Raw genomic sequence first — 27,212 nt, forward strand, 5'->3', positions numbered from 1 at the left:
TCTCCAAAGAAGACATACAGATGGCCAGTAGGCACATGAAAAGATGTGCAACGTCACTAATTATTAGAGAAATGCAAATCAAATCTACAATGAGGTATCACCTCACACTGGTCAGAATGGCCATCATCAAAAAGCCTACAAATAACAAATGCTGGAGAGGGTGTGGAGAAAAGGGAACCCTCTTGCCCTGTTGTGGGAATGTAAGTTGGTGCAGCTACTATGGAAAATAGTATGGAGGTTCCTCAGGAAACTAAAAATAGAATACCATATGATTCAGCAATCCCACTCCTGGGCATATATCCAAACAAAACTATAATTCAAAAAGATACATGTATCCCTATATTCATAGCAGCACTATTCACAGTAGCCAGGACCTGGAAACAACCTAAATGTCCATCAACAGATGAATGGATAAAGAAGATGTGGTACATATATACAATGGAATACTACTTAGCCATAAAAAGAACAAAATAATGCCATTTGCAGCAACACGGATGCAACTAGAGATGATCATACTAAGTGAAGTAAGTCAGAAAGAGAAAGACAAATACCATATGATATCACTTATATGTGGAACCTAAAATATGACACAAATGAACCTATCTACAAAACAGAAACAGACTCACAGACATAGAGAACAGACTTGTGGTTGCCAAGTGGGAGGGGTGGAGAGGGAGGGATGGACTGGTAGTTTGGGGTTAGTAGATGCAAACTATTACATATAGAATGGATAAACAAGGTCCTACTGTATAGTACAGGGAACTATATCCAATCTCCTGGGATAAACCATAATGGAAAAGAATATAAAAAAGAGTGTATATATGGGTAAAAAAAAAAAAAAAAATCAGCATGTCCAGTTAAATTTGAACTTCAGATAAGCAACAAATAGTTTTTTAGCATAAGCATACCCATATAATATTTGAGACACACACTAAAATAATATTCATTGTGTATCTGAGATTCAAATTTAACTATTTTATCTGGCATCCCTACTTGGCAGGCAGCAGTGGAAGCTATGACCACCCTTCTGGGTGCAGAGAAGCACAGTTGCTGATGCCCACAGGCATCTGGGGAGGTGTCCCTCAGTCCATGCTGCAGAGAGATGCTTCCCTCCCTAGCAGGAACCTGGGCTGAGCTCCAGGTAGGAAACGAGCCTCAGGTGGACCTTTACTACAGCACTGCATAGCTTACCAGGCATGGCCAAGCATGAGTTATTCCCCAGAGGTGACCCTTCCATCTTAGTGGTTAAGAACATGGGCTCTGGTGTCAACCCAGATACCGATCCTGGCTCCACTGTTGGGTAGCTAGGTGACCTTCAACTTCCTGTTTCCTCGTCTCTAAAATGGGGCATTCTTTTGAGGAATAAAGGAGGTATGACACGGGAAGCCCTTCACACAGTGCCTGCCACAGCGTCAGTGTTCCAAAGTGGTAGCTGTTATCTCAGTAACCCATTTAAAAACAGTAAGATTTTTATGCAAGTGAAAAAAAAAGGGGATTAAAAATTAGAGTCAGTACAATCTCAGCAATGTGAACCACACAACCCCACACAAGTCTCGCACAGCAAAACTGGAAGGAGCCCTCCTCTGATATTACCAGTGGTGCTCATGGTGAGTGCGATTACGGGTAAGGCTTCCCCCTCTTCAGTCTCCATTTTCCAGAACATTCATGGTGAACATGTATTACTTTAATACTAAGAAATTATTTTAAAATAACGTGGAATGAAAAATTTTCTAGAAGCATTATATTACTTGTTGCATGCTTCCAGGCTATTGTAAACGAACATGGCTGCCGTCTTGGGTTTGATTCTATAATCCCATCCTTGGGGGCTTCTAAAAGAAGGAGGCTCTTGCCTCTTTCAATAAATGGCCCAGCTGGCTCCTCACGCCACTCTTACTTCTTGCTCTTCCTTGTGTGAGACAGCCAGAGTAGTGGCTCCAGAGGCACATGGCCCTGGGTTTGGATCTCAGCTCCACCCTTGACTGGCTGTGTGACCTTAGACAAGTCAAGTTACCTTCTGAGGCTCCGTTTCCTCATGTTTTAAAATAGAGGTTAATAGTACTTACCTCCCTGAGAGGAGGGACTTATCGATTTAATTTATCAGCACATCCCTGTGCCTCGCATAGGGCTTAGTGCATAACAGTGGTCAACAAATATTGGTTAAATGAATAAATGAATGAAGTTGATGAGAAGACAGATCTACAGTATTTGTCAGAGAGAGTGGCAATAGCTAGTGACCAGCAATCATTTGCCATTATTACTATTCTCAGAAGACGGGCAGGCTTCGCATAGATGGACCAAAGTTTGAACGTGCTTTCTTCATGTTAGTGGGATAGAAGAGTTCCTGTAGCAGGACCCTGGGCATGCTGCTTGAGCTCTCTGAGCCTCAGTGTCCTCATCTATGAAATGGGGATGACAATCAGCAGTGACTTTGAAGGATTGTGAAGACTGAGTCAGTAGCACAGTGCAAGCGGTCCCTCCATGAGGCCCCAGTAACCAGCCTCTGCTGCCTTCCTGACTTACAGCTGTGTGTGGTACAGTTGCCGGGCAAGCATGTGGCCCCTGGAACGACTCTGGTATGTCTGCTATTCTGGCTGTGTTGCGAGTGGAAAATGTGACTGTTTGAGGGAGCCTCACAGCTGCAGTTCCAGGTTAGAGGGAACACAGGATCTTCAGGTTAGAGATCCCCTATTCTCATCTTAGTGAGAAGAAAGGAACTGGATAGGGACACCTAGGAAGGGTGTTTTGTAGGGACATTTCTGGAGCTGAGGTTTGAAATCAGCCTCTCGAATTATCGAGCTCCTCGCTTCCTGCCTGCCCTGGCTCAGCCAAGGTTTAAGATACCCGGCTCCAGGAAGGCGCCGCCAGTCCTGAAGTCTTGCCTAGACCGTGCTTTTGGACTTAGAGAACCGTTGTTTCAAAGCTCCCAAGCAGTAACTCCGCGGCGGGATCTCCCCGGGGCGGGGCCAACCTAAGGAAGAAACGCCAATCGGTCCCAGAGCCGACTACGTGCGGGCGGCGGGCGAGCGCCGCTCCTGCAGGCCCGCGGCCAGCGGCTCCGGCTCGCCTAGCGCTTTCGGCTGCGGGCGTCAGTGGGCAGGACTACCGGGTGGGGTAGGTTCCTTGCCCAAGGCAGAGGTTAGCTTGCCTCGGGAGCCCAAGGCCCTTGAGGTTTTCTAATCACACACCCCCAGCTGGCAGGGAGCCGGCAGGAGACCGATTTTCACCCCCTCTGAACGTCTCTCTCCAAGCACAGAGTCCGGAAGGAAACACCCCAGATGCTTACTGCGGGCATGATTTTTCTTCTTTCTACATCCCTGTACGTACCAAATTATTTTCACACTGGCCCTATATTACTTTCGTTTCATTTTCCTAAATAAACTATTGTCCAGAGTAGAAAAGTAGTATGTGCTTACTGCAAATGAGTAAAAAGACAAATTAAAAAAACACTTATCCAACTCGCATCCTCGAAAACAATCACCAGGTGTTTCTTTCCAAATCGTTTTCTCCTTAAATGCATACCTAGAGAAAACCCGTTCCTCGCCTTCCTGTAACTTGTTCCCCCCTCGCCCTTTCCCCTCACTGGACATTGGAAGTCCTTCACCAGCGGACTTGCGCTTCTTTACGCCCCACCGCGCGCTACCAGTCTTACCCATGTCCGTTCTCCCACGCCTACCAATGCCTCCTTCCCCCACTTTGTGTGAGTCTCTGCTTAAGGGGCTGGCCAGGAGGTGGAAGCTTGCGGGACTTTCGTAGTCAGGGAACACTGAGTGTGCGTATGTGCGCGCGCACCGCAAGTTCATATAAAGGAATAAAGCAATATATCTAATAAGGGTAGATCCCCAAAAGGACGAATGTAGGAAGGAATGAAAGTAAGGAAAGAAGAAAAAAAGTAATTAAAAAGAATGAAAGAACGGAGGATGGAAGGAAAGGAAAGGAAAGGAAAGCAGACCAGTAAAGAAGGACCGAGGCGCCCTGCTAGCCAGGGGCTGAGGGCAGTGCTCCCGCCATGCCCTCCTCGCGCTCTCCCGGAGGCGGGGGGCCGGGTAGACTTGCCCCCACTTACCGGACCTGAGCAGCACGGCCCGGTAGAGGCCGGTGGCCTCGCTGGGCCCCCGGACCCGCTCGCTCAGCCTCTGTGCCATGCGCCGGTGCACGGGTCTGCGGAGCCGGCACTGCAGGCTGGGAGCGCACCGCGGAGTGCAGTCCCGGGTCGGAGCGCAGTCCCGGGTCGGAGCGCCTCCGTGACGGTGACGCTGCCCGAGAACCAAACCCCGCCGCGGATCAGGTTACAGTGGCTGCCAGAGGGCCAGGCCCAGAGGCGCCCGCGGGGGAGGGACAGGGGGCAGGGACCAGGTAGGTATCCCTGCCCAGGCAGCAGACTGGGCGCGGATAAGCGTCTGGCATGAGGACTCATAGCTTCAGGGTTCCAGGGCCAAGGTGAGAACCCGGTGTCCTGATTTCCAGCCTCGGTCTCCTACCTACTCTTCTCTATTTCCCTGGCCGCTGGCCTTGTTGAATGCTACAAGCGGGTGTGGGGTTCTGAAGTGCCACCCCTGGGATCAGGTCCAGCGCCACTAATTAATAGCTGTGTGACCCTACGATTTAGTTATCTATTCTCACAGAGCCTCAGTTTTCTCATCTGTAAAATGGGGATAACCATGGTACTCATCTCTCAGGTATGAGGGTAACCAACACATTATCTGTATCTCTAAGCACAGTGGCTAGCACAGAACACTATATATTGGTATTTTTTTGAAAAGTGTTCCAAGGCATCCTGTGGTGGGTGACACTGAGAAGCGGGGGCTTTGCTGGGGGAAGAAAGTTAGGATGGGAAGCCCGTGGGATTCCACAAGACTGATTTCTCTGGCTTTGTGAAATTCCTTTAACATCCAGAAATGGGAGGACCAACCAAGAGTCTAAAGGTGGAGGGGCAAAGTCAAGCAGATAGTTTGGAAAATATAAGAAAACAACAACTTTGATTATCTACCCTGTGTCTGGTGCTGTGCTAAGTTTCTTCTAAAACAAAAACTAATGTTCATGTGCTTTATGTCCTATTTTGTTTCATCTTCACAATCCTATGAATTAGGGCCTATTAGTTTTCCAATTTACAGAAGAGGAAACAGGCTCAGAGAGGTTAAGCAGTTTATCTGAGGTCACACAGTGTGGAGCTGTCATACAAACTCAGATGGTCTGACCTCAGAAATGGGCCACTCTGTTGCCGCTCCGTTATCTTATTTACTCTTCACGAAAACACTGAAAGGTAAGTATGTTAACATGAATGTAGGAATCCCATCCAAGATACCACCTTAGAGATGATGTAGTTGAGACTCAGGGAGGTGAGGTGGCTTGCTCATGCTCAAAGAGCTAGTTAGAGGAATCAACACCCAGTTCAGTTCTCCACCCATAAAACCAATGCCCCTGAAATCTATAGACTGCTCTCCACACACACCGCCAGCGCCCCCCGGAGCTGTCCAGGGTACTGGATGGCCTCTGTTTAAGGCTGTGTCTGTGGATCAGTCTTGAGCTGGCTGCCGGGGCCTTGGCCACACAGTACCACCTCCCTCTGCCTCTGTGTCCTCTCCAGCCTTGGTGCCACCTAGGCCAGCTGCCAACCAAGTTGTCTCTGGCTCTCCCTTGAGCACTGCCCAGGCCCAGCTTCTGCTCTGACTCAGAGGTCCCTGTCATCACACAGAATCCCAAGGACCAAAGTGACACACTTTGATCTTTGGATACCTCGGTCCTTGGCCAGACTGATCATGTTTCTTATCAACAACCAGCCACCACGAGTGCCAGGCACCATGCCAGACATTTGGCATTCACTATCTCATATCCATTCTTCAAAGGATGAAATTATATCTAATGTACCATTCATCTCATTTAACCCACTCTTTGATCAAGCATGGTTATGCCCCTTCTAGAGATGAGGAAAATAAGGCTCAAGTGACTTGCCCAAGATCACATAACTAGTTAGTAGTGGAGAAGGAATTTGAACCCAGATGGTGCCAAAGCTTTTACTGCAGGAGGAAAACCAAGCCAGCTATTGAACAAGGTGCGGGTTTAGGAAAATTATGACTGAGGAATGTGCTTTGACAGAGCATTACCAAAAGATTAACTCTGGTTGCATCCCCAAGGAATTCTAGGCGGGTCTGACTTACCTGATCCATTTAGTCTCTGCTTCTCATTTTCATTATGAAATATGGCCCCAGGAGAGTATTCTTTCTGTGAACAGAAAGAAAGTAGGTGGAGGTGAGGACCCTCTGTTCCTTGCCAGGGGGAGGAGTGAAGAGATATTCAGAGTGACCCTGGCCAGGGTCAAAGTCCTCTCCAGAGAAACAAAGTACTATAGTCCTTGGAGTGTGAGTGTGAGTGTGAGTGTGTGTGTGTGCGTGTGTGTGTGTGTGTGCATCATTTGTGAGGCTCATGCTCTTTTTTTTAAATGACTATTTTTTAGAACAGTTTTAGATTTAGAGAAAAATCGAGAAGATAGTAGAGAGAGTTCCTTATACTCTGCATCCAACTTCTGTTATTTCTCTCTTATTAAAATCCTACATATATGTAGATGTACATGTACATAGTATGGCATATCTTTTCTAATTAAACTAATTATTAAACTGTTAACTAATTATTAACTAAAAACATCATTATTATTTTTTTGAATTCCCCCCAATTCATGATGGAAATCACTTTATTGAGTCTGACTGGGTGTGAGGATGCCTATTTTTTTTTTTACTTTTATTGGAGTATAGTCGATTTACAATCTTGTGTTAGTTTCAGGTGTACAGCAAAGTGAGTCAGTTATACATATACGTATATCCACTCTTTTTTAGATTCTTTTCCTAATTACAGAATATTGAGTAGAGTTCCCTGTGCTATACAGAAGGTCCTTATTAGTTATCTATTTTTATATATAGTAGTGTATATATGTCAATCCCAATCTCCCAATTTATCCCACCCCTGCTTACCTCCTGGTAACCATAAGTTTGTTTTCTACATCTGTAACTCTTTGTTTTGTAGATAAGTTCATTTGTACCCCCTTTTTATAGATTCCACATACAAGCGATATCATATGATATCGCTTATAACATTATTATTAACTAAAGTCCAGACCTTATTCAGATGTCCTTAGTTTTTACCTAATATTCTTTTTCTGTTCTAGGATCTATCCAAGATACCACATTACATTTAGTTGTCTTATTTCCTTAGGCTCCTCTTGTCTGTGACAGTTTCTCAGACTTTCTTTGCTTTTGATGAACTTGACAGTTTTGAAGAGTACGGAGAGCCACGTTCTGGTATGTGAGATCTCATCCACACTGTTTCTTCTACCTGGATTGCCTTTTCCCTGCCTTCCTGGCAAACTCCTCATGCTTCAAGAGCGATTTCAGAAGGCTTCAGGGTCAGTGTCATTTCTTAGGCACCTTTTCTTCTCCCTCTACTCTGTCATGACTTGAAAAACAAGTCTAAGCCAATGATTCCCAAATGTTTATTTCGAATTCAGACTTTCACTCTGAGCTTATTTAAACTTTGTCCAACAGGCTACTTGACATGTCCCCTTGAAAGTCTAATAGGCCCAACTCACCAGAGCCCAAATGGAATTCTTGACCACTCCAGCCCCCAACCTGTTCCCCCTCTGTCCTCCCATCTTAGCAAGTGGCCCCATTCCAGCCCTGCGGCTCAGGCAGGAGTCTGGGGTTTGCCCTGCCCTGTCTTCCTGCAACGCCATAGTCCTCAGCTCACCCAGCTGCCTCCTGGGATCTCTTCAACCCACCCACTTCTTCCAATGCCCCCACCCTAGCCCACGTGCCTCCCCACCCCATGCCTGAATGTCTGCAGTAGCTTGCCCTCCTTCAAACCATTCTCCTCACAGATTCCAGAGCAAGCTTTTAAAATGTAACACAGACTCTATCCGGCCCTACTCAAACCACACTTTGTTCCTTCCCTTTGCACTTGGAATCAAACTCACCTGCCTTCCCCCTGACCTTCAAGGCCTCTGCAGCCTGTCCCCTCCCTGCCAGCCTCTCAAATCCCATTTATTTGCTCCTCCACATGTTCAAGGACTTGGGATGCCTCAGTGAAAATAGACAAAGGTCCTTGACCTTGTGGAGCTGACATTCTAGCGAGGGAGATAGACAATGAGCATAATGAATAAGTAGATGGTGTGTTAAAAGGTGATAGGTACGTGGAAAGAAGGAAAGTTAGAGTTGGAGAGGAGTGGGAAGTGGTCAATGGGGGCAGTGCGCGGTAATAAATGACTGCTGGGGGGGCCTCATTGAGAAGGCGAGACGCGAGCACAGACTTGTAGGAAGCCGGGGAGTTAGCAACACAAGTGTCTTGGGGAAGCAGGTCGCAGACAGAGGAAACAGCTAGAGCAAGAGTCCTGAGGCTGGAGTGTGCCAGAAGTTCAGGGAACAGCAAGGTGGCCAGAGTGGCGGGAGTGGAGGGAACGCAGGGACCATGATAGGAGGGAAGGTCAGCGAGGAAACGGGGCCGCCTCCCTCACACCCCACACTCCAGCCACCGGGAACCACTTGGGCTCCCTGAAAGCCATGCTGTCTCTAACTTCCCCACTTTTTCAGAAGCTGCCCCTCTACCCAGGGGGCACTCCCCAACTCTGCCTGGCTATTCCTTTTTATCCTTTAAGTCTCTGCTGAAATGCCACTTCCTCAAGGAAGTCCCCCTTGATCACATACATGATCCCACAGCACCCCAGACTGCCCTTATATTAATAGTCACCACTCAGTTGTGATTGTTTGAGCCCTGTCTCCTCCACCAGACTGTACTCGCCTTGAGGGGGAGCTGGAACCTGTTCACAGCTGTCTCCCCAAGGCCTGATCCAAAGCTGGGCTTGGACTGGATGCCCAGTAATGATTTATTAAAAGAACGAATGAAGTGAATGAGTGAATGAATGAATGCACCCACACTGGGAACCCCGGGCTCTATGAGGAAAGTGGGTGATTCCACAGTGAGTTAATCAGGGCTGGAATGAGGGAGGCCCCCTGCTGCCTGCCCAGGGATTACTCGGGGTGGACAGAAGGGCCTGGGGTCCTGATGTTTCCCCCGGCGTGCTCCAGTTTTGAGCTCTGCCACCAAGGAGGGCATAGAAAAGGGAGGGTGTCTGGGATTTGGCCAAGCCTCTTTCATGGTTTAAACAAAAGGAGTAAGAGGACAAGTAACCTCATCTGTAGAAGAAAATTCTGGGACAAAGAAAAAGGACATGCTCCAGAGGCCTGGAGGGGGATCTGAGCTTCTTCTCACATCTCCCCACACACACCAGGGAAGTGAGGCTGGGTCCCAAGGGCAACGTTAGCATTACAAAGCCAGACTCTCCTAAGGAGCAGCTCCCTGGACTTGGAGTTCAAAGAATTGTCCCTTGCACGCCCGCCAACCCCCCTTGCATGAAAGATTTGTTGGCAGTCAGGCCAACTTGTGTTCAGTAAAACTCAGTGACCCCAGAAGAGTCCTCTCCCTGAAGTGACTGGAGTTCGGGGACCAAGAAAACGCTCCACTTGCCAAGGCAAAGCCGCCTGGATCTTTGCTGATGTATTGCCTTTGGACTGGTGGGGGAGAGAAGGGGGCAAACTGCCAAAATGGCATCTTAGAGAAACATAGAAGAGCCTGAATTCTGACTTTAGGAGAGATGAGGGTAGGACCTCAGAGTATTTGTCCTTGTAGCCTGGAGTGAATCACAGTGAGGTGTGTCTCTGCATGTCTTTATTTAGCCCCCATTAAACTGGAAACACCATGAGAACACGGACTGTGACTTATTCAGGCGTGTATCTTCGATGCTCAGGACATTTCCTGGCATACAGGTGCTTAGTAAAGAAAAACCACCTTAATGACTGTGGCAAATGTTTGCGCACGTCCTAGAGCTGAGCACTGTGTTAAGACTTTACCGATGTGGTCTCACTTAAATCTCATCATGCATAGTCCTCTGAGATTAGGGAAGAGTTGGGGTCCTGTTTTGTGGATCAGGAAGGAAGCTGCAGCCTTGGACAGGTTAAGATACACAGCTGGCAGTGGCAGCATTGCAATTAGACTGGAGGCAGTCTGACTCGGGAGCCTGCGGCCTTAGCCACATTCACAAATCGGGGGGGCGGGGTGTGGGCAAGAGCCTGCAACCCACTTTACAGAAAAGGAAACTGAGGCTCAGAGAGGTTAAGGAACCCTTCTGCGTGGATTCAGCTGGAGCAGCCTCCCCACCAATCTGATTCTTAAAGGTGGAGTATTTTTTCTTTGCGGTACGCGGGCCTCTCACTGTTGTGGCCTCTCCCGTTGCGGAGCACAGGCTCCGGACGCGCAGGCTCAGCGGCCATGGCTCACGGGCCCAGCCGCTCCGCGGCATGTGGGATCCTCCCGGACTGGGGCACGAGCCCGCGTCCCCTGCATCGGCAGGTGGACTCTCAACCACTGCGACACCAGGGAAGCCCCAAAGGTGGAGTATTTTTAACGTGACCCTTGGCTCCTACCCACCCTCCTCCCGTTCCCCATTCCTGAGCCCATAAACACAGGGCTCACAGCACGCCCCACACCCCACGAGCCTCTGCCTCACTGTCTAAAAGCCACCGAGCTGTGTGAGGTGACACCTGCTGCTTCTCGCTTCCATCCCCAGGGACAGAGAGAATCAAAGCCAGCCATCCTTCCTTTAAAGTGCTGGGCACTGTTTGGAGAAGGTGTGAAACCCTGGGACCTGTTCCTTTCCAGGGGTCCATTTACATCACACTGGTGTTGGGTTCCATCAAAGGCAGCCTCCAGGGTCTCTTCACTGTCCATTCATTCCAGCCCCTCAGGCCTCAGAGACCCAGAGCACTGCCCTCCTGGAACCAGGCTGAGGTACTGGGCCAGTACCTTCCTCTCCTCACCTGCACTTGGCAGGTGGGCTGTTTAATTTGCCTTAAAAGCTTGTAAGATAGTTCCCGCAATATATAAATCCATTGCTGCTTTAAACATTTGGAACAACCCAATGCATATAAATTTAAAACATTTCTCCTTTCTATCCCCTCTCAGCCTCAATGTCACCCCTTCCCCAGAGTTATCACTGTTTTTGACGCCGCATGTGTGTTTGGGTCATTTTTCTGCAGCTTGCTTTTTAAGCTCTACAATATGTCTTGTAGATATTTCTATTTTAATATATGTAGAGCCACTTTCCTCTTCTACCTACCGCAGCATACAATACAGCATGATGCCCTAATTTTTTTTTTTTAAAACAAATCCCCTTTAGTTGAACATTTAGGTTGTTTCCAGTTTGGCCCTATTGCAAATAATTCTGCTCCAAATATCCTTGTGCTTGCCTCTGTGTGCATGGATGTGTTTCCCTAGGGCGGACACTGTGACGTAGAAATGCTGGGCCGAAGGGTACATATATTTTAAATTTTAGCAGATGCTACCAAACTGCCCCTGTACCGAGCAGGACCCTATGGGGACTTCCTGGAACAGATTCCCTCCCCCCTCATCCTCTGCTTTAGCTCCTCTCTGACGTACCTAGATAATAGTATCTGATGCACATTCCCTGAGTTGTTTTACAGATGCTAAAACCCCCCACCAAACGGAAGGAATTAACTACTTGATGACCATGAGCTTGTAGCCCCCAGACCTACTGGAGCCTAAGGATTGATGATGTTAACTCCTGTGACACCACCCTGATAGCTCACCATCAACCAGTCAGAGAACTGCGCATGAGCAAATCACATACCCTGGGACTCCCCTCCCTCACCTTGCTTTTAAAAATGTTTTGGTGAAACCCATCAGAGAGTTCGGGCTTTTTGAGCATTAGCTGTCCTGGACTCCTTGTACGGCACCTTATAAGAAACATTGCACTTTCCCTCACCACAGCCTGGGATCAGTAGATTGGCTTTACTGCGAGCTGGTGAGCAGACCCAAGTTTTGGTTCAGTAACAATTGTGGCACCCATGTGGGGCCGTAGTCCTGAGTGGATGTCTCCCCTGTGGCATATCGTGCCCTGACAGGTGGCTCCCGGGTCCTGTCCAGCAGCTGCCTGAGCACCTGTGTCTCAGGGACAGACCTGAGCACTTGCCGCCAGCCGGGTTGAGACATCTTTGGTAAGTCATGGGGCTCGCGTATGGCAACACCAGGGTGTTCTTCCCTATTGCATTGGTTTTGCGTACGGCAGAGCATTTGTTGGGATTTTCCCTTCTGGACTAAGGCTTGGTCATTTTGGCTTCATCTCTGACGGGGCATTGGCTGGGGTTCTCCCCTTCGGACTCAAGCACAGTCATTTGGCTTTGTCTCTGACTGATGGGGCATCGGTTGGGAATCTCCCTTTCTGGGGCTAAAGAACTGTGATCCTGAGAGACTATTCTGCATTGCTTTGGTTGGTTTGCTTGAGAGTTGAGAACACCTGCCATGAATAATTAAGTATGGATAATCATAACTATTCTATCTCATAGTGCCCCTAGGGTGGATTTTGCAAAACTGGAAGTCCTTCAGCTATGCTCCCATAAATGAAAGAAAATGATTTTTTTAAATTGTAGCTCTGTTTGACCTCAGTACTCCCTGAGATCTAGAGAACAATGGCCCCTAATGGCTCTGCTATTATATGAAAGTGAGCCTTTTGGAATTGCTTTGACTTTTATCTTGGGTGTGTGTGCATGAGTATTTTGGTACCTGAGTCCAAATCCTGTGGTTTTGACCTTCATTAAAGGGTCTAGTAACTTGAATGCTGATTCATATTCCTCTGAAAATGAGGCATGTGCATGTGAGTGAATAAGATGTATTATTGTCGATGACTGTTCATTGTTTAAACTGAATTGAGTATTTGGAAACGGAGGGGAAAAAATCCCTGAAAATGGCCATGATGACGGGTTTTTGCATATGCAGTTAGGGGAAGCTTGTTTTCTATGAGGAACTTGCATTTCTCTCCCTAAGCCTTTAAAATGTAAATGTTCTGCCTGGACTCTCAGGAATTTATCTGATCTTCTGTAGTCCCTGAGACTGAAGGGAAAAAAGAGAGGTATTTTTAATCTGAAGCGGAAAAACTGTGAGATCTCTGGTTCTGTCTTTATGTAAAAATTAACTTGTAAATGAGCTCATTTAATTGACTTAGTAAACTCTTACAAATTAAATACTTCTAACTATAACAGAAACTGGCCAGAAAAAGTTTCAGTTTCACATGATCTAGGAAATATTCAACATGAAATTAGTATCTGATATTAAAGCTAGCTTAAACTTGTTCATTTAATCAATACAGACATGTCTTACTTTTATTGTTCCTAGGTTTACTAATGGCCAATAAGTTCATGTTATTTTTGTTACAGAGTTTGTCAGAATATTAACTTGCTGTGAGTTTCATAAGTTATAAAGGTAAATGAGTTAAGAGTTTTCAGGTGAACTTTTTCTTTTTAGGAATAATTATGTTGTAGGTATGTCTATCTAAAATACTTTCTCCAGACTTTCGGTAACCTAAGTTTTGGTAAGTTAAGTTAAATAACGAACATTCATTGTTCGTTAATGCATTGAACATCTAGGTCATTTCAAATAGAGGTTATGGAATATGTTCATAAGTTCCGACCAGGAAGTGCTGGTATGACAGTTCAAAATTGCTTGTTTCTTGGTGGCACAGTGGTTAAGAATCCGCCTGCCAATGCAGGGGATGGGTTAGAGCCCTGGTCTGGGAAGATCCCATATGCCACGGAGCAACTAAGCCCGTGCACCACAACTACTGAGCCTGCACTCTCGAGCCCGCGAGCCACAATTACTGAGCCCACACGCCACAACTACTGAAGCCCACACGCCTAGAGCCCATGCTCCACAACAAGAGAAGCCACCGCAATAAGAAGCCCACGCACCGCAGTGAAGAGTAGCCCCCACTGACCACAACTAGAGAAAGTCCACGCGCAGCAATGAAGACCCAATACAGCCAAAAATTAATTAATTAATTTTTTAAAAAAGTACACTGGAAATAACATTTTTAAAAATTGCTTGCTTCTTGGTGTTTGCTAGAGATTAAGATTTTAAATTATAATAAATGTAATGAAAGCTACTAAAATAATAAAGGAAATATTTCAGTATTCCAGGAAGGTAGGATGTATACTTTCAGTTAAAGAAGGTGTGAAAAATGAAAATACATTTTTGTCAAAGGGGAAAAAAAGGTAATTTTATTTTAGAGCTGGTTGTTTCTGGATGTAAAAATAAGGGACAAGCTAATATGGGTACAGAAAGTTATGGAAGGTTTGTAGAAAGGGAGCCCTGAAAAAGGAGTTTTGTGCATGGTCGGACTGGGATTAGATTAAATTTAATTAGGTAAATGGATGTTGTTATTAAAAGTAGGCTAGTGCAGGACTAGATTTGGTTTCTCTCAGTTAAGAGAACAAAGTTTTCTTAGAATGTCACTTTTGGTAACAGATTGTATGAATTTTCTTGCCTTTAAGTGATCTGTACCTGCTTTTGAAATCTTCTGTCACTTCGGTTAAGTGAATAAATATTCACAGTGACCTTTGATCCTATTTGACCAAGTGTTTTGAAACTTTTTGATGTTTTTGACAAACTTCCTATCAAATTCTAACTAAAGTTCTTTTGACCTCAGCTAACTTTGGGATGCTTCAGAGGGCCCCTAAGTCATCTCAGAGAGAAATATTAAACTAACTAGGATTCTTTGGTATGTTAAATTACACAGAAAGCATTGTCAAATGACTGATAAACCTCCTCATATTATACTTTATAGGTAAATGTTATTAATATAGACATTCTAGAAATCATATAAAGTTTATGAAATTTGGATATGTCCTGGTATAATGTTATCAGTCATAAACCTAGTTACCTTAAAATACTATATGTCACAGCAACTTGTTTATGCTTCTTTTGTGAATAACATTGTCATCAGATCTTTAACCCTGTCTTTTTAAGTATCGTTATTCACAGACGGTTAAGCTGATGCTTTGCAAAAATGCTTCATCTTCAAGAAGATTCATAGAAAGGACTTTCTCATGAGTACACATTTCTGATAACTTACAGATCATACTGCTGAACTTGGGTAAGAAACTTAAAAAGTCTAATGGAAACTCTGATTTCATAAAACCTAGCAAAAAGGATTAGTTACATGGGATTAGGTAAACTCAAGAATGTGGTTATAATTTTTTGGTTTTGTCTGAAATATTACTGGCTTTTAATGTGTTTTCCAAATGTAGGAGACCTTTCCCCTTAAGCTAATTATGACTTGTAGCAACTTGGTCAATTATACCTTTGTAAGTAGAATTGAAACATTTATCTTTTCTCTCTACCTTATTCCTCCAGAAATTGGAAAACTCTTTAGGTTCCCAGAAGCTTTATCAGGTAAATAAGGAAGGCCACCTCCTAATGGGTGCAAGAATCTCAAAGTGTTTTTGGGACCTTGGAAAGGGAGGAATTCACCCAAATCTGTAAGATAAAATATATGACAAGCCCTTGGTGTGGCTTTCCTGGCCTTTTAAAAGTTCAATCTGAAATTCCTTATGAAAAGTTCCAGCACAGCCAATATAAAAGAGCCTATGTGATCAATTAACCAGACTTATTTTGTAAACAAAGTATTTTTAACTCGGCCATATTGATAAAAATGAGGGTAATTTTAGAAAAAGATTATGTTTCAATGGACATTATATTCTAGTTTTATTAATTGAGGTCAGTATTTACTGCCTAAGACTCACTTCCCAGATGGCTCTTTGTTGCTTTATTATTGTAAAGTTTGGTTGAGTTACTAAGAGGCTACTCTAAGTTTGTTCCTGAAGCTCATCACAGCAGTCTATCTTTGGATGAGTATTGGATGCCCCATGATTTGCAGCTAGGGGATTGTGCATGCTGGAAGGGAAATCATAAAGGACTCTCTCCAACCTAGATAACAGGACCCTTGTCAGGTATTTTTAACTAGCTCATGTGCAGTGAAGCTAAATGGAATTGACTCTTGGACTCGTATTTTCCCACTTGAGAAGAGCCTCTGCATTGCACTGGTCTGCCAAGGGGACTGTTGACCCCAACAGACATCCACACCAGGATGAGAAGAAGACAGCAGTGGTGAGCAGCTGACCCAGGAGTCTGGACCAGGCCTGTAAGACCTATCATACCAATCTAATTGAACTGTTTACCAAATGTTTGTCTCCCTATCAACACTGAAAGTTATTGTTTTACTTTTAACCACACTGTTGTCCTCAGTGTTTATCAGGGGAAGTAGAGTTGTCACAGAGTATAACTACTCATGATGTGTAACACAGCTTGCTTTAAGTCTATTGCTGAAGGCACATGTACAATGCTTGTGTGACAATTGGGTATGATTGATAAAATGTATAGCCTGTGTAATATTCCCCTGTTAACATACCTCTGAGCTATTTACTATGTCTGATTAGTTCCCCCCCCCCCCCCGCAACGTGGATAACTGGGCAAATATATGTAAACAAAAAGTAGGCCTAGCAAGGCCTATCACTGAGGGACGTGATGGACCCAGGGCAGGCGTGGGCCACCATGGCATCAGGGGCCAAATACTTTGGTCTATCAAGAGATTTGCAGTCCAATGGCCAACAAACACATGAAAAGACGCTCAACGTCGCTAATTATTAGAGAAATGCAAATAAAAACTACAATGAGGTACCACCTCACACCGATCAGAATGGGGTTCATCAAAAAATTTACAAACAATAAATGCTGGAGAGGGTGTGGAGAAAAGGGAACCCTCTTGCACTGTTGGTGGGAATGTAAATTGATACAGCCACTATGAAGAACAGTATGGAGGTTCCTTAAAAAACTAAAAATAGAACATACGATCCAGCAATCCCACTCCTGAACATATACCCAGAGAAAAACAATTCAAAAAGACACATGCACCCCAGTGTTCATTGGAGCACTACTTACAATAGCCAGGTCATGGAAGCAACTAAATGTCCATCAACAGAGGAATGGATAAAGAAGATGTGGTACGTATATACAATGGAATATTACTCAGCCATAAAAAGGAATGAAATTGGGTCATTTGTAGATACACGGATGGACCTAGAGACTGTCATACAGAGCAAAGTAAGTCAGAAAGAGAAGAGTGTCATACAGAATGAAGTCAGAAAGAGAAAAACAAATATATATTAACACATATATGTGGAATCTAGAAAAATGGTATAGATGATCTTATTTGCAAAGCAGAAATAGAGACATAGATGTAGAGAACAAACGTATGGATACCAAGGGGGAAGGGGTGGTGGTGGGATGAATTGGGAGATTGGGATTGACATATATACACTGTTGATGCTATGTATAAAATAGATAACTCATGAGAACCTACTGTATAACTCAGGGAACTCTACTCAATGCTCTGTGGTGACCTAAATGGGAAGGAAATCCAAAAAAGAGGGGATATATGTATACATATAGCTGATTCACTTTGTTGTACAGTAGAAACTAACACAACGTTGTAAAGCAACTATACTCCAATAAAAATTAATTTTCAAAAATAAATAAAACTTGCTTCAAATTAAAAAAAGAAAAAAAAAGATCTGCAATCAAAAGGGGAAATGAGGGAAAAATCTTCATATATTGAGGTATGGGGATGTCATTCTGGCTTATACGTGGTTTAACTTAAACTTTACTGACCGGAGTAGCCTATTTTGTGGCTTATTAAACACACTTTGTACATCTGGTTTGGCCACTGAGGAGAAGAATGCATTTAAAAGTCAAAATAGAATAACTTTTGTTCCGACATCCAAGATAAAGCTAGGTGGCCATTGTGGCTGTGATTTCAGACATGTTTGTGTATTGCTGAGAACTTGAATTTTCTGAACTGTATAGGATTTAAGGACACCACCAGTCATTCTCAAAACAATATTTGCTAGCTGCTGCCAACTGCAACCTTATTGTCTGAAGGTCTCCTCTTACAACCATGAAACTTTTCACTTAACTTTGAGCATAGGAGTGACAAGAGAGCTCAAGCTATAGATTCCCAGCAGAAGGCACTAGATTCTTTAGGTATATATTAATACCCCTGGAAAAACGGAAACCCAAGTAAACAGAATAATTCAAAAGGCTGCTTGGTTACAAGATATTTGTAGAGAGGACGCACTCCATAACTTATTGTCCTGGTTGCCATATGGAACACGAAGACTCCTTTGGGAAATACTACGAGGGTGCATTTTGATCATTACCCTAATTGTGATATGTCTACTAATTTTCAAATGTCTGGATGCTATGACAAAGCCATCAAAAACAGAGATAATGTTTTCAAAATAAAATATTGATGCTAAGCTTGGGACTCTAGAATTCGTTGAAATGGAAGTCACTGACTTTCTCTTCTCTAATCCTGAAAAATTGACTTCACCCCTGTTCAGCAGGAAGTAGACATAGCAGTCATCGCCCCATTCCCCTCCTCAGGATTGAGGAGTATCAAAGAAAAGGGGGGAATTGTAACCCAGCAGGACCCTGTGGGGCCTTCCTAAGACAGACTCCCCACCCGCCCATATCCTCAGCTTTAGCTCCTCTCTGAAGTTCCTAGATGATAGTCTCTGATGCACATTTCCTGAGTTGTTTACAGATGCTAAAACCCCCCACCAAGTCGAAGAAATTAACTACCTAATGACAATGAGCACATAGCCCCCAGACCTACAGAGCCGAAGGATTGATAATGTTGACTCCTGTGACACCTCCCTCTTACCTCATCATCAAGCAGTCAGAGAACTGGGCACACGCTGATCACATACCCTGGGACCGCCCCCCTCCCCACCCCACTTTGCCTTTAAAGATCCTTCAGTGAAACCCATCAGAGGGTTTGGGCTTTCTGAGTGTTAGCTGTTCCAGATTCCTTGTATGGTACCTTAAAATAAACACTACACTTTCCTTCACCACAACCCAGCGTCAGTAGATTGGCTTTACTGCGCGAGCTGGCAGGTGGACCCAAATTTTGGTTTGGTACCACCTCCAGAATGTCTGTACCATTTCAAATGCCCATCATCAGTGTCTGAGATTACTGGATGGTCTCACCCACACTAACTCTAGGTGTTATGAATCTATGTTTGTGTACTAAAAACTAACCTATAGTATTAGAAGGTAGGATCGTGGTTACCTTTATGGGGGGTGACAGTGGTTGGGAGGGGAACGAGGGGGCTTTTGGGGTGCTGTTGACATTCTGTTTCTTGATCTGAGTAGCGGTTACACAGGTATTTTCAGTTTCTCCAAGTTCATTGAGTGGTATACTTATGATAGTGCAGTTTCTCTATGTATTTTTCAATAAAAAGTTCAAACTATTTCCTCCCTTCCCTAATCTGATAGCTGACAAAACAGCATCCCATGATCATTTTATTTTGAGGGTTGAACCTTCCTTTGTTGGTACATTGGCCTCTGGATTTCTTCTTCTGGAATATTTTATTTCCAGGTCTCATGAGAATGCTTTACCTGACAGAAGAACCCCCTTTTCAGAAAGGGGAGAAGGGCCTTGCCTTTCCCTGGGCACTGACTATATGTGCTAACGCTCACAACAGCCTTTCAGGGTAGGTGCCATCCACCCTGTTTTATAGGCAAGGAGGCAGGGACTCAGAGCAGCAAGGTGATCTGCCCAAGGTCATGCAACTGTCTGACTGCAGAGTTCTGCCTTCCTCAGTACCCTTTAAGCTGCTCATGTGACAGGGCTTGGGCTAACCGGGCAACAGGCATGAGCTCAGTCCCTGCAACAGCCCCGTGAGGTAGCTATATTGCCATCCTATTTTACAGATGAGAACACTGAGGCTCAGAAAGGTTAGATAACTTGCTCAGCTCACCCCGTTAGTAAGTGGAGGAGCAGGGCTGAGCCCAGGTCTACCTGACTCTAAACCTGTGATAAGACAGTGCTGTCCAGTACAATCTTATACAGTGATGGAAATGTTCCATATCTGTGCTGATAGTATGGTAGCCACTAGTCGCACGTGGCTGTTTACCACGTGAAATGTGACTAGTGCCATCGTGGAAATGAAGTTTTAGTCTTATTTTCATTAATTTAGGTAACCTACATTAGACAGTCCAACTCTAAGGAGTGAGGTGGGGGAAGGAGAAGAGCTGCAGAGCACAGGCATAGATAACAGAGCAGCTGCCCCTTTGGGAAACCATCCAGCCCACCAGGAGGGACCCACTTGCAGAGGTCCTGACAAAGCCCACACACAATGAGGTCTCAGGGCACAAGAACCACACCCTGAGGAAAGAGCCAGGGCTTTGTAATCAGATGTAGCCTTAACAAGCCTCTTAACCTAGGACTCAGTTTCCTCATGTATAAAATGGGTATCAAAATAGGGCTGGTTTTAAGAGTGAATGAGAGAATACACAGTACCTGGCACATAACTGGCATTCGATAAGCTATTTAACAGTCGTACTATTGTCACAACTATTATTATTGATCATAGGCTCACTTTTAAACTTTTAAGTTTTTTCATTATATAAAGGTAGAGCATATGCATGCTAATAATTTAAACAATGCGGATGGGTATAAAGTGTGACCTAAAAGTCTCCAAATATTTTAATACCAAATCTCCCTCCTAAATGGAAACTGTTCTAAGTAGTTTCCTACCCGCCCACCCAGGAATCGTCTCCACTTCCGTAAACATCTACAACAACCCTGATCTCTCCTTTTGAAAAATGCAAACATGAAACACACTCTTCTGTAACTTGCTTTTCTCACTTTACCACGTCTTGAGGGCATCTTTCCACACAAGCACATTCAGTTTCACTGCATTATTTTACTGTTTGCACGATGTTTCCTGGTAAATGTCATTTGTAACTCTTTTTGCAGGTCCTTACTGGTGCACATTTAGGATGTTACCACTTATTTTGCTGTTGTGAGCATTTTACACATGTGAGCATTTTTACCAGTAGAATCCCTAGGTTAACAGTTGGGGTATTTTCAATGGTGATAGACCTCGGCATATGTGCAATCTCATTTTAAACCTCCCAGGAGCACTGGACTCTAAAGGAATGTTCTGAAAAGACTCAAGTCATGCTAATAATCACCCCTGGAATGCATTTGCTGGGTGGGTTTGGAATTTGAGAAAAGATTTTTTCTTTAAGCAGATCTGGTTTCTAAAATCGCCTTGGCACAGGGATGTGGACAGGGCCGAGAGAGGGGACTTTGTGAGGGGGCACCTGGAGGTCAAGGAACTGGACCCCACTAATCCCACCTCCGGCTGGCTGGGGGATCTGAGGATGAGGACTCAACTTCCCTGGGAGGCCAATCCTGTAGCAAGCAGGGCTTTGCTGCTTACGAAATCACACTCCAGGGGAGCCACTGAGCCTGTGGCTTGGGGTGGGGAAGGAGAGAGAGAGGAGACACCCACAAGGGCCTCGCCAAGGACTGGACAATGGCACATGTCAGCCAGTGAAATCCAAATGGCCCACAGACGTAAGAAAAGATACTTGGCCTCTCCAGAAACCCAAGAAATGCACACGCAAGCAACAATGTAGTATTGTTTTTCACCCATCAGATTGGCAAAAATTAAAACAAAATGATACCTAGTGTTGGAGATTGCTAGATACCTAACGTGGGGAAATGGCCGCGCTGGTACACTCCTGCAGGGAGTTATAGTACAGTCCTCCTGCAGGGAAACACGTGCTTCCCAACAGCTGTACCATTCCATTCCTAGGAATTGTTTTTAGTAACTGAACACATGCGCAAAGAAACACGGTCAAGGATTTGCATTTACCAGCACTGTTCATACCAGTAAAAAAAAAAAATTGGCAACGAGGTAAATGTCTAGATAGGGGACTGGTTAAATAAGCTGTGTTATCCCCATAAAATGTAACAATCTGTGGCTAAAATTGATGCTGTGGATCTGTGTTTACTAACATGGAAGATACCCACTTCCTATATGTGAAAATCAAGTGGGAAAAAAACAGGTTGTAGAATAGTATTTGTGATTACCATTTTTTGATAACAAAATTGGTTAAGTGTATCTTATTACATATGCACTGTTAGGTTATAGGTTTAGTGTTATATATGTACGCACATATCAGTATGATATGTTTGCATGTTTAGATATTTGTATATGTGTGTATCTATATATGTATATTATGTGAATTTATGTGGAAAATGTTTGGAAGGATATGAATGAATATGTCCTCAGTGATTAAACTCAACTGGTAGGGAATTTTATTTACTCATTAATTTGTTTTTGTAATTCTCTGCTTCCTTGAGGGTTTTGTTTGTTTGTTTTTGCAATCAACTTGTGTTGTTTTTATAACAGAACAAATAAATTGTTAATATTAGCTTAGGAAACAAAGAAAGCTAATAACTCTGCTCTAAGTGTATTAGCCAATCTGAATGCAATTATCCCACCATACCAAGATGGTCCCCAGCTCTTGTCCACATTAGAAACCCCCTCTGATCCCAGGACTGTCTTTAATTACAATAATAAACATAAGAGGAAGAGAATGATGATGTCCATTTATTGAGCACATACTGCGTGCCAGACATTGGCTGGTACTTCACACACATTCTCTCACTGGATCCTCACAGTGGCCTAAGACATAGGTACTCTCATGTCTTTGGATTTCCCAGGAGAGCCTGAAATGGGGACTTTGTGTAAGTGATTTGTTGAGGGAGAGTTCTCATGGGAAGTCTGTAAAAGAGTAAGGGCAGGAGAAGTTAAGCAAAGTTGTTGGTTCAGCTCAAGTCTAGTCTCAGCCTGACCCCATGGAGAGTTCTGGACTGTACATGATACCACAGCATCATCCTACTTTGAGACAAGGACACTGGGCTTTTATCCCCCCATATCAGTTTGTCATTAGCTGAGGCCAATGGGCAAGGATAACCAGGGAGATGGGGTCAACCTCCCAAGTATCTCCGGGTGAGGTACCTTCCATCAGCCAGGGGCAATTGTTTTGAGAAGAGTGCAGCTGTCAGCAGCCAATGCTCACAGCAGCTGGGGGATGGGTATGCTGGGCCAGTAAAGGGGATGTGGGTGATCACTAACCTCCTACATATTATTATCATCATCCCCATTTTACAGATGGGGAAACTGTGGCTCAGAGAGGTTAAGTAACTTGCCCAAGGTTACCCAGCTAATAAGAGATGGAAGCAGGTTTTGAACTCAGATCTGAAGTCCTAGCTCTGAGCCTTAAAACTAGACTGCTGCTAATTTCATAGAGGGAAAGGGGACTGAGGCTGTGGGTGGGTACTCTCCCTATATCCCCTGCCCCACCAAGTGCCCCCACCATCTGTTCCCTGTGCTTCACATTAGCATCTTGGCCGATAAGCAGTTCTAACCTGGGCTTTTGAAGAAGGGAGCCACAAAAAGCCTTTGTGTTCCTGCTGAGGTCCCTGAAGCTTGTGTATCAGTAGAGCTGGTTGCTAGGAGACGTTTCTCAAGAAATGTCTTTGGAAAATGAGCCCAGGCTCTGCCCACAGCCCCAAGTTATTGCACCTGGGAGAGATATCCCAGCACGTGTTTCCCCCAAGGTATTAGGAATAGATCCAATTCCTTCTCTTCCTGGTTCTTCCAGGCCCTAGCTCAGAGTGCATCCTGGCTGAAAACAGGTCCTGTGCCAGACAAACTCAGAATCCTGGAGAGAAAGGGCCCTTTGAGATGACCTGCCTGCCCCGCCCATTATACGACTGGGGAAACTGAGGCACCGGGCATTGAGGGACTCACACACTGAGTTAGTGGCGGGGTCACAACTCATCTCTCTCATTATTGCACGAGGCAGCCCTCCCACCCCAAGCCCTGTGTGGTGACACAGAAGGAACTCAGTATATGAAGACTTGGTACATTTCCCTTGATTAACCCTTGGGTTTCAAAGCTTTCTGGGGGCCAAATGATTCCTTTGCTCAAGTGGAGAAGAGCAGCTGCATTTACTGGGCATCTACTGTGTGCCAAACCCTGGAATAGGTGCTTCAGGGTCTTCATCTGCTAAATCTGACTTCTGGAGTGTCTCGGGATCAGTGTCTACTGCTTGCTTTTTCTTTTGTACGTCTAGACAACTTTGCTTACTGGACGTTGTGCACATGCATGTGTGATGTGTCGTAGGGACTCTGGGTTCTGTTTTCTTCTTCTGAAGAGTGTTACATTTGGTTTTAGCAGGCAGCTCAATCACTGGTTGAACACTTTGAAGTCCCGTGGGTGTGGTTTTATGCTTTGTTAGGGAGGGGCAAAGCCCGAGCTATTTCCCAAGCCTCCCTAACTTGAAAGGACTTGCCTCCAAACTCCCTCCTCTGAGGATCTTGAAAGATTTGGCTTTAGGCTCTGTTCGGGCTGGTTTAGAGCAGCTTTTATACTAGAGTATGATCCTCACTTCTAGGGCTTGGCCTTTCTCATGTCTCAGCTTGATGCCTGGGATTAAGGTCTCTCCAATGTCCCGCAGCACTGCTTGACCTGTAGTATCTCAGTGTGGTCTCAACCCCCTACCAGCTGCCCTCTGGTAAACCCTGGGTAGTCCCACTCTGTGCATGCAGAGCCCAGCCTTTGGGCAAGGACTTGTGGGTCCTGGGAGACCCTTAAAGACTTCTGAGGTACCCTGGCTATGCAGCTCCCTCCTCTCCAGTGTCTTGTCCAGCACATTCCTCCTTTTGTTGCCCCAGTGGTCCCAAACTCTGCTCAATGCCTCCTGCACTCAGAGGGACTGCTGTGCTCTGTGTGGGTTCCCTTGCACTGTGCCGTGCTTGGGAAGCCGTCCCAGAATGAAAGTCCACGGGATGAGGGACTCACCTTGTGAGTTTCCCTTCCCTCAGAATCACAGTGCCTGTGGTCTACTGCCTGAGAACCGTTGCCTTTTATTTTGTCAAGTGTTACAATATTTTGTGTTGGTCTGGTGCCAGGTTCTCCATCATGACCAGAAGTAGAAGTCCAACTCACAGCTGAACACTGTCTCCCTACGTTTATCTTGGAATGCTCACGAGGACCCTGAGAAAAAGGACTTGACATCCTCATTTAACAAGTGAGGAAACCACGGTTCCGATGGGTGCAGTAACTTTCCCAAATGGCAGAGCACTAGAGCCAGAAACTAGTTTTCTGGACTCCAGAGCCCATGTTTTGTCCCAGTACTACCCCTGCTTTCAGTGGGAAAGCTAAAATCAAAACTAAATTTCACTGTCACCATCACCAAAACAGTGTTTTCTGAGCCCATTGATACATTCCCCTATGTCCCATTTCTCACCGTGTACCTTATTCCTGTTTCTGCCACTGACCCCCTGGTCTGGCTGATCCTCACCCTTCACACGGATGAGTATAGTCATCTCCAAGGGGGCTTCCACTGTTTTCTTCCCAGAACACTTTTGCTGACTTCCTTTCTTGCTCTACTGCCTTCAGTGGCTCCCTGTGGCCCACAGCGGCACTTCTCAAAATGCAGAATGAAGACCTGCACCTTAGGGAATGCTGGAGCCCACAGCTCTGCTCTCGAAGATGCACAGCTGGAAGCGTGAACATGTAGCGGCACCGCAGGAAAGACACTTGTTTAACCAGACTTAACCCAGATTGCTGGCCCTAAAACCCTTAGCTCATCGAATCCTACTAAAATCTTGTGGAACACACTGGAAAATGTTGGACCACAGAGTCAAGGCTAGTCTTTCTGTCTGCCTTTCCGTCCTTCTACATTTCAACCTCCTGTCTCAATTTCATTTCCCACAACTTCTTGTCACAAGCCACGCTCTCCCCCATACCTGTGTATCCCTTCTAGCTATAAGAATGATATAAGCCTGCAGCTCCGACTTTCTATGAGGGGGGACTGGCCCCGAAATGGGATCAACCAAAGGAGAATGAAGTCATGAGGAAGAGAGGAACTAGGTTTTGAAGACTTAATTTAAAACCCTGGATCCAGCCTTGCCTGAAGCCATTACTCCTGGACTTTCTGCTATAAGAGCTGATAAATTCTCTCTTCTTCCCTTTTAACTCAGGGCTCCTGCAAGCAAAAGAGCACTTGGCTGGTACATTTTTCCAACCGTCTGATAAGTTTTCCGAGATTGAGCACTACGTCCTGTCCGTTTCTGCTCTGCCTCGGGACCGTGGTACTAAGGGTTGGGGTTCAGGTGTTTCTTAAATGTCATGAGCCATTGTCCCACAAAGGCCACTTTTCTTGGTCCAGCATATGACTAGATGTTGGCAATGTGAAAGTAACTTCACAGTTGCCAGCTCTGAGTTTTCTCCTGGAGGGTGGGGTTGAGGAAATGGGTGGGGAAAATTCAAACATGAGATATCCCACCTCCTGTGTTCACACCTTGGTGTAATCCCCTCCCTCCGAGTGTGGGTGGGACCTGTGACTTGATTCTAACAATAGACTGTGGCAAAGGTGATGGCATGTCACTCTCATAATTATGGTACTGTGTGTGTGTGTGTCTTGCTAGCATGCACTGACAAAGAGATTCTCCTTGCTGACTCGATGAAGTGAGCAGACATGTTGAGATGCCCACATGGCCAGAACTGCTGGCAGCCTCTAGAACTGTGGGTGGCCTCAAGGACCTGAGGAGAGCCTCCAATCAACAACCAGCAAACATCTGGGGCCCTCTGTCCTACAACCACAGGAAATGAATTCTGCTAACAACCTGAATGAGCTCAGAAGCAGATCCTTCCCCAATCAAGCCTCCAGATGAGAGCCCAGCCTGACCAACCCCTTGTGAGTCTCTGAGCAGAGGATGCAGCTAAGGCAGGCCACGACTCCAGCCCGTGGAAACTGTGATAAACGTGTGCTGTCTGAAGCTGCCGATTTTGTGGTAATTTGTTACACTACAATAGAAAATCAGTAGAATGGAATTTGGAGAGAGATCTGAGTTTTATTTCTGCCTCACCTGCCAGCAGTGTGACCTTAACGTGAGTCACATCACTGCTCCAAGCCCCTAGCTTTTTCCTTTATGAACAGGTGCAGACTTGGGAGAATTAGAGCTAACGCACGCAAAGCACCCAGCACGGGGCCAGCCTGGAACACAGTAGATGCTCAATAAATAGCAGTTAAGAGTTATGCTTAATTTTCTTCATTTTTCTAAATTTTTAGTACTTATCATGATTACTTTGATATATAGAAAAGATAATTTTGCTTCAAACAATTAAGGGGATTTACTTATCTAAGAACACAGAGCTGGTCAACAGTAGAGCAAGATGACCGCCCGAGAATCCCACGCGGGTCTCTTTCCCAAACATCCCCTTCCTCATACCTGGAGTAACAATAGCAGCCCAACAACAACTACCCAAAGAGCCAGGCACCTCACCTGTACCAAACGTGCAAGGTGTTATCATTATCCCCATTGTATAGATGAAGATGAAGAAACTAGGGCTCAGAGAGGTTGAGTCACTTGCCCAACGTCCCACAGCTGC

At 45.2% G+C, this 27,212-nt stretch overlaps 1 protein-coding gene across 8 annotated transcripts in view; it reads right to left on the reverse strand.

Moving 5' to 3' along the window:
- Positions 1 to 27,212, reverse strand: part of FAM107A (family with sequence similarity 107 member A) — a 107,424-nt gene that overhangs the window by 26,896 nt on the left and 53,316 nt on the right. For 7 of the 8 annotated variants that reach the window (XM_073811289.1, XM_073811291.1, XM_073811294.1 and 4 more), the window contains one exon: positions 6,156 to 6,219. In XM_073811289.1, the coding sequence (XP_073667390.1) occupies positions 6,156 to 6,219 (64 nt within the window). Of the gene's footprint in view, positions 1 to 4,063; positions 4,252 to 6,155; positions 6,220 to 27,212 lie in introns of those variants that run through there. The other variant, XM_004313053.4, reaches the window with a different exon arrangement.

This window comes from Tursiops truncatus, chromosome 10 (genome assembly GCF_011762595.2).
Source record: "Tursiops truncatus isolate mTurTru1 chromosome 10, mTurTru1.mat.Y, whole genome shotgun sequence".
In the NCBI taxonomy this organism is placed as follows: Eukaryota; Metazoa; Chordata; class Mammalia; order Artiodactyla; family Delphinidae; genus Tursiops; species Tursiops truncatus.